The sequence below is a fragment of the Euleptes europaea genome, chromosome 8 (genome assembly GCF_029931775.1).
Source record: "Euleptes europaea isolate rEulEur1 chromosome 8, rEulEur1.hap1, whole genome shotgun sequence".
Lineage (NCBI taxonomy): Eukaryota > Metazoa > Chordata > Lepidosauria > Squamata > Sphaerodactylidae > Euleptes > Euleptes europaea.
In genome coordinates, this window is record NC_079319.1 from 51,944,360 (window position 1) to 51,952,558 (window position 8,199).

Sequence of the window (8,199 nt, forward strand, 5' to 3'; positions counted from 1 at the left end):
CGCAAACAAAGTCTGCCTAGAAAATGTCGGGATGTGACGTCACCCCATGGGTCAGGAATGACCCGGTGCTTGCACAGGGGACCTTGACATTAATGCGTTTAATGTTTCTTCTGAGTCAAGAAAATGTCCATGTATCCACAAGAGTATATTGAATATTCCATTCACATTTGATCTGTACATTGTGTCCCTTCACAGGACAAAAAATGTCCTCCAGGGATCGAGTTTCATAACATCCTTGAGCTCTAGCCAGAATCTTGTGAGGAGCTGCCAGAGGTGTTTAGTGTTGCAAAATGATGCCCGTATTAATTCAGTCCATCGTGGGACTTTTTTTTTTCCCCTTAAAGGATGGGACAGCTCCATTGTGGATTGCTTCTCAGATGGGTCACAGCGAGGTAGTGAGAGTAATGCTGCTCCGCGGAGCAGACCGAGATGCTGCGAGGGAAGTAAGTCACTACCATTTGTGGACCTAATGTTGGGAGGAAAATGTCAACACAGTTCTGAGATATGGTGGATTTCTACTTTTAATCAATTTATTTTTATTGATAGCCAACCCTTCCTGCAAGGAGCTGTGGGTGATATACATGGTCCGTCTATCCCCACATTTTATTCTCACAATAGTCTTGTGAGAGCCAGCGTGGTGTAGTGGCTAAGAGCAGTGGTTTGGAGTGGTGGACTCTGATCTGGAGAACTGGGTTTGATTCCCCACTCCTCCACATGAGGTGCGGAGGCTAATCTGGTGAACTGGATTTGTTTATCCACTCCTACACATGAAGCCAGCTGGGTGACCTTGGGCAATTCACTCTCTCTCACCCCCACCTACCTCACAGGGTTTCTGTTGTGGGGAGGGGAAGGGAAGGTGATTGTAAGCCGGTTTGAGTCTCCCTTAAGTGGTAGAGAAAGTCGGCATATAAAAACCAACTCCTCTTCTTCTTGTAAGGTGGCTTTAGCCGAGTGAGAGACTGGCAAAAGGTCACTGAGGCTGTGACAGTGAAGTTTTGAACCTGGTTCTTGGTACAACTACACCTCATTGGCCCTTCAGTTATAAAATAATCATTGTCTGCACTATTATCTTTGCTAACATGTTACTCAAGTGAGGCCTTTAGGAACAGGCGTATAAAAGATCAGTCCTTCTTCCTATTGAAGTGAAAATACATCTGTGAATATAGCTTGAAGTTGAGAATGTGGAGGGGAGGTGAAGTAGCATGACGGCCATGAATGCAGTGTTGATGTGTAGAAGTGGCCTATGGGGGAGGCTGTGCATGTGCTCCACTTCACCCTACCTGTGGGGTCCATAACATCTAAACTAGTTCTGTATGAGAACTGTCATTGGGAGGGATCTTCTCATGTGAATTTGACTAAATGACAAATGATCACCCTAATTCCTTTTCTTTCCTTTCTTTTATCTTGAAGGATGGCACAACAGCTTTGTTTAAAGCAGCAAACAAAGGCTATAGTAGTGTTATAGAAGAATTGCTTAAATTTTCCCCTGCACTGGGTTTATTGAAGGCAAGTACTGAGAAACTCTTTGGGACGCATAATTCATTGGGAAGGTGTGGGGCTTGCTTGAAAGATCAGCTGGCAGCACTCCAAAATCCTAAGTTGCTTATCACATTCTCTTTTATATTGTCTAGTGCTAGAGGCGCCATCACTAAGTCCCAGTTGGTATAGTAGATTTGCTTGGTGGTTCTTGTAATGTGCATCTTGGGCAATAGAGCTAGGAGGCTGAAGGCTTTCAGTCTTTTCTCTTTTGAAACAAATGTGGAAAAGGCTACTCCCAGCACTTCTTGAGCCAATGCCAACAGAAACTTGTGATGGTGTTTCATTATTCTTCTGCATATGCCTGCTTGGCTTACATCTGCATTCTTCACACAACGCATAGTTAAATTGTGGAACTCCCTGCCCCAGGATGTGGTGATGGCTGCCAATTTAGAAGGCTTTAAGAAGGGAGTGGACATGTTCATGGAGGAGAGGGGTATTCATGGCCACTGGTCAAAATGGATACTAGTCATGATGCATATCTATTCTTTCCAGGATCAGAGGAGCATGCCTATTATATTAGGTGCTTTGGAACACAGGCAGGATAATGTTGCTGCAGTTGTTTGTGGGCTTGCTAGAGGCCCCTGGTTGGCCAGTGTATGAACAGACTGCTGGACTTGATGGACCTTGGTCTGATCCAGCATGGCCTTTCTTATGGATATATCCATGTTTTCTGTTTCACAGAATGGAACCTCAGCTCTCCATGCAGCCGTTCTTGGTGGCAACTTAAGAGCAGTAGCACTACTCTTGGAAGCAGGAGCAGATCCCTTCCTTAAGAACAAGGTAGTGTATGTGGGTGTTTGCTTTAAACTCGATGGAACGTAGAGACTTACGAAACATTCAGTACACTTAAATAAACCCTGTGCAGACAACTTGTTTATTTATGTATTTAGTTATTTTATTTAAAACATTTATTAGCCACCTTTCTTCCCTGCGGTGCTCAAAGCGACTTACAAGCATCGACATAGGATAAAATACATTAATAATATAAAACCAAAATTTAAAATCACTGCTCAGGATTGCTTACTAAACTTAACCAAATGCAGTCCTAACTAAAATCGTCTTCAAGATATCTGTATACAGGCAGTATCCTTTGGGGTGGGATAGTGCCACGTGCATTCAGCCTACCACACACAGCCCGTACACTAACTGTGTACATAGGCTTTGTACAGTAGGCTGAATACACGTGACTATATGATCAAGAAGACTTGAAAAGCAGTGTCAACCCTTGAAGTGTCTAGAAAATCTCCAGATTGCTTCTTTAGAATAATATAAATAGACTGCATTTATGTATTATAAATATTCACTAGATGGCAGCAGAACTGCTTTCTACAGAACTGCTTTCTACATCCATTTACTGCTTGGCTTATATCTGCATTTCTCAATCATACAGAAAATGATGCATGCTAACCATAATGCTGGTAATTTGCTAATGTATACAGAAGTCAATGTCATTAATTTCTTTAAGGGATACAGGAGATCCAATTCTGAAACCCAATGCAGTGTAGGGCTTGTTCAGAAGCTACAGAGTCCAACAAAACTTTTGTATTCCTTTAGCTTAGATGATAACCTTGAGCATTTCTATGCAGCTAATATGCTCCCAAAGATACCAGAGATGTATCTATAGCACATGACATCTTATCACAGGCATAAGATGTTTCATGAGAAAAGAACTTTAGCACAGGAAAAAAATAACGAAATTTCACATGTAGACTGTGACTGCAGCAGTCACACTCCTGTGCATTTTGCTGTGTTACAGGTGCTGGGAAGAATGTATTTGGCTGCTGTTTCTATTCAAAACAGTAAATGCACATTAGCAATAATCTCTCCAGCTAACCATCTGTTTAGCTGGAGCAGGTTTCCTGCTTCAGTCCCAACAAACTCTCCTTGGATAGATAAGGTAGAGCAAAACACACAGTCTCATGGCAGAGGCTATTCCTGCGTGGTTTTTGGAGAGGGGAATTGCCCTAGTTTTTAGCATCAGTTCACCGCCTCCAATCGTATGAGCAAAACCGCTTCAAAACTGAGTTAGTGAGTAGTGTGCCAGCATGAGTTGAATGCAGACCAATCCTATTCCTGTTACTTGTCCGGAAGTTTCTATCGAGTTCAATAGAACTTACTTGCAAACAAGTGTGCATTGAATTGAAGGCATAGAAATAAAATCTAGGGTTTGTACAACAGATTATGGTATAAGTAAATGGCTGTTTAGGGAAAGTTACCATGAAAATTATGTAACATTACCCTAACTATGATTATTACATAAATGTTGACTATTTCTGACACCGTCTCTCTGCAAAAATATCCTCTTTTAACCTTTATGGTTGTTGTTTTTTTATATAAGGAACAGTATAAACTGATTCTAATAGGTTAATTTGTATGCCCCTTCCCAATACATGCAAATCTTATCCTACTGACTACTTTCTGTCAGTTGATTTTCTGATTTTACTCCAAACATGTTTTGCAAGCCTACTTTGAAATATGATTGCTATTGAGCAAGCCTTATGAAAGATTCGGGAATGATATATTGTCTAATTGTTAGAGTATAGTTCACAATTGGATGCGGATACTTTTTTCTGAACTCTGCATTCAAGCCCACACCCCAAACCTTCTGTCTGTTTTCCAGCCAAGTTGTTTCTTGTTTCAGAAAAACGAACTGCCTTCAGATCTGACGAAAAACGAGCGCATCCTACAGCTCCTGCAGCCCCGAGGAAAGCACAGAAAGAGCTAACGCAAGTTCACATTTTGAGAGCAGAGAAGCCTTGCCTAATGCTAGCCCTTGAGCAAAGCTAGTATTCCTGCAGAACTGGAAAATGTCTTGCTGAGACTTGAGCATGTCCTGGCTTCTACTCTGAGAAAGCTCAGGATGCTTCAAGGAGTGGCACTGCTGAGGTTTTTGTTGCTGGCTTCGGTGCAGAGGAGGTTGTTGTCTCTGATGTAGCTTTCCCAAATTACAGCCTTTTCTGTCCCATGGGAAGCTTCTTTGCTATAGCCTCTCCCCCTTCCTCCTGATACTTCTGGTGTTGCACGGGCCTTTCCAGTCCTGCTGTGACTTCCTAAGCACTAACCAAATTCTTTAAAATATATAGAGGGATAGCTGTGTCAGTCTATTGCAGCAGAAATAAACGGGTCTTGTGGCACCTTAAAGACCAGCAGAATTTTATTCTCGCATAAGCTTTCACGGACTGGAGCCCATTTCTTCAGACTCACTTTGTACTCATTTATGTGGAAGCTGGAAAAGGAAAAACCTGCAGGGCCTCATAAAATGCAGCTAAGTACAGAGTGACATGTAATTATATAAAATTGGGATGGGGGGGTCCAAAGCTTCTACATAATGATTGCAAAGTGAAGATTCAGTCATAGCATCTGAAATGGGTTCTAGTTTACAAAAGCTTATGCTTGATTTTTTTTTTAAGTCTTTAAGGTGCTGTAAGACTCCTTCTCATCTTGAAAACATGTCAGCTTGGCCAGTTCGTTGTGAACTGTTCCCGGGCTGTGTAGATGGAAAGCAGGCTATAGCACTGACAGCTTGGTTTCCCATGAGGCTTTCGCCTTTCTAGCAATTAATTTAAATGCTTTCCTGCTCAACAATGTCGCAAAGATTGGCAAGAAAAATGTGCAGGTTAGTCACTTGTAGCATCAAGCTAATCCACACCACTGCTGAACCACAGGACTCCGGTTGTCACACTGGGATGCTCTGCCTACAAGAATTATTTCACACACAGATCCATAATAATATTTTAAGACACAGAAAAATTGTATGATTGGGCCTCACTTAGCACTGAAAGCATGCCATGCAAACGTTTCAGGGTTCCAGTAGGTTTTGGAGTTGCATAGCCATGCAAAAAAATGTCGTGGGCACAGTTGACATGCTAAAGAAATAGACAAGTGAGACCATTAAATTAGAAAGCATATATGGCATAGTATTTACAGACTGCATGAAATAATTTAGCTTTGTTCTGAGACTGAGATGCAGAAATTAGACATGATAATCATTTCATTTCCTAAACCTATTATTTAATGTTGTTGCAAGCTTTCAGAGTTTACAAGTCTCTTCTTCAGGCATTGTTTGTTCAGAGAAAAAGCAAAATAATACAGAATGGAATAAGTTCCTTTGTGTTTGTGTGTATACTTGCTAGTCTTTGCATCATTCAGGATTAATTCCACTGTCGCCTCCCACCTAGCTGGATACATGACTGACTATTCCAAAGCAGAATCAGTTATTACATTTATACATTGTGTTTCTTAATTATGACATATACATGCATCCGCATAGACAATGTGAAGGTTATTGGTTGTTTATGTATTTACGTTATTTACTGTCTGCCTTTTTCACTGAGACTTAAGGCGAATTGCATAGTGTAAGTCAAGTATAATCAACAGGATGGGGCATCCAATAAACAGACCAATCGGACTTGAATTGTGGAAAACTGGAGCCAACTAGAAGTCTGAAACCTGATAACAAAGCATATGAATTTAAACATGACACAGTAAATGATGCAGAAATTACATAGTGGGGGCATACTTACAGAACAGATACATCATTACAAGACTTCCTTTTTTTAGCTGCCTCTCTAATTTATTTTTCTATTGTTTTGGCCAGAGGGGGTGAGAGTATGTCCTGATACCAGATTACTTTAAGGCTTGCCATTTTCATCCACAGTGATTTTGTGGAATGCATTATTCCAATTAAGTTTTCTGATGTATACCCTGTTGAGATCCCACTTCTATGCCTGTTTTGTACATGTAATAGAAAGACCTGGATTTCAGTGTTCTCGACAGTGTACATTTGTCTTCCAGGATCTCACAACTACTTTTACAGGGGGTGGGAAGGAGTAGGTAGCGATACAGATGCAGCCAAGATAATGCATGTCTGTCACTCCCCACCCCATATAGCATAAACTGATGGGGCAGTGCAATCCTAAGAACACTTTCCTAGGAGGAAGCCCCATTGAATAAAAAGGGATGTTCTTCTGAATAGACCTCAGTATTGCGCTCTAAGGATTGGATTACTTTTTCCCTAGGCCCTGATCTGTTGGAGATTTTCTCTGAAGAAATTTTAATTATATGCCTGAGACCCTGGAGAGCCGCTGCCAGTCTGAGTAAACAAAACTCACCTTGATGGACTTGATTCGATATAAGACAGCTTCATGTGTTCATGTGTGTGCTTGCTCATAATATTTTCATTTGGTATCTTCTACAAAACCTGAGGGGGAAAACGCCTGGAAGACCTTTTTCTGCAAAATGAGGATATGTGAGATCATGGGGACCATTTATATAGTGTAGGTGGGGACCTTGGAGTGAATGAGGTGAGTTTGGCAAACCTTAAGGTGGGTAGGAGAAGGAAGGGCGAACCTGTGTTCTTGGGCCATGCCTTTTTAGGAGGCTGGGTGGTATTGCTGCACACCTCCTAGGGTGACTGTTCATAATGTGCTGAGTGGATGAGGTGAGTCTGGGGACGAGTTTGTGAGAAGACCTGTGAGATTGTAGTTCGGCTTGCCGATCCCTGGTCCATCCTTGGGGGTTTGGGAGGGCTCTCGGGGTTACCTTGGCATTGACCTTGACGTCCTGTAACACCAAGTCTGCTTCCACGAAGTCTCCATTTTGCCTAATCTCTTGGGGTCAGTCTGACCTGTTTGGATGATGGTGTCCTCTGGGAGTCTGTCTCCTTTAGCTGATTGTGGGAACCTCGTGGTGGGAGCCAGGGGCAGGCTGGGTATCCTCTTGATAGGGAGAGACCGTGGCTCAGTGGTAGAGCATCTGCTTGGCATGCAGAAGAACCCAGGTTCAATCCCCGGCATCTCCAGTTAAAGGGACTAGGCAAGTAGGTGATGTGAAAGACCTCAGCCTGAGACCCTGGGGAGCCGCTGCCAGTCTGAGTGGACAATACTGACTTTGATGGACCAAGGGTTTGATTCAGTATAAGGCAGCTTTGTGTGCTCGTGTGACTTAAGTAACATAAAACTTTGCACTTTACCGTATAGAACTATCAACAGAAAAACCTGGTTATTCATTATAGTTGATTCTGTGTCTGTATTCCACAGTTAGTTTGCCTCAGTCAGCTGTGGGTTTAAGGACAGTTTTATATTCTGTTGCATTGTACCACTGGAACGACACAATCTTTACATATCTTAATAGATTAACAAGTTACTGAGCAACTCAGAAGTGTTGAAGATGGTTGCCAAATAAAGTCAGTACTGCTCTTAAATCATGCCAATATGTAACATATTTTAGCCTGCGATACCAACTTACAGGTGTTTTGAACACCCACTGTGCTATGAAACTCTTATTGCCAATATTACTGCCTGTATATTGGACCTGATGCACAAACAGAAGTTTGGAATAGTAGGCAGGTGCCCTTCCAAACAGATGCAACACCAATTAAATTGGAATGCTCACCTGAATCATTGGTGCCACATGAATCAATGGTGCTAAAAAAATCAACTTTACCTATAGCTGATAATTATGCTGCAGCCTCTTTTTCTATCACAGTCAGGGATGATGTTGACTTACGCCAGAGAGAATATAGCAAACATTTCCCTAGCTGAATGGCCATTGTTTATGAGATAACAGTATCTATGTAAACTGTTATGTGCATGTGTATACACACACACACACACACACACACACACTGTTGTCTTCAGGGACAAAGCAATTACAAAACAG

General features: G+C 41.9%; 1 protein-coding gene across 1 annotated transcript in view; it reads left to right on the top strand.

The window, feature by feature from the left end:
* Positions 1–4,273, top strand: part of ANKRD29 (ankyrin repeat domain 29) — a 28,432-nt gene extending 24,159 nt beyond the window's left edge. Inside the window, exons 7-10 of the mRNA XM_056854804.1 lie at positions 345–443; positions 1,411–1,506; positions 2,221–2,319; positions 4,181–4,273. Coding sequence (XP_056710782.1) covers positions 345–443; positions 1,411–1,506; positions 2,221–2,319; positions 4,181–4,264 — 378 coding nt within the window. The 3' untranslated portion in view covers positions 4,265–4,273. The remainder of the gene's footprint in view (positions 1–344; positions 444–1,410; positions 1,507–2,220; positions 2,320–4,180) is intronic.
* The last annotated feature ends 3,926 nt before the right edge of the window (positions 4,274–8,199 follow it).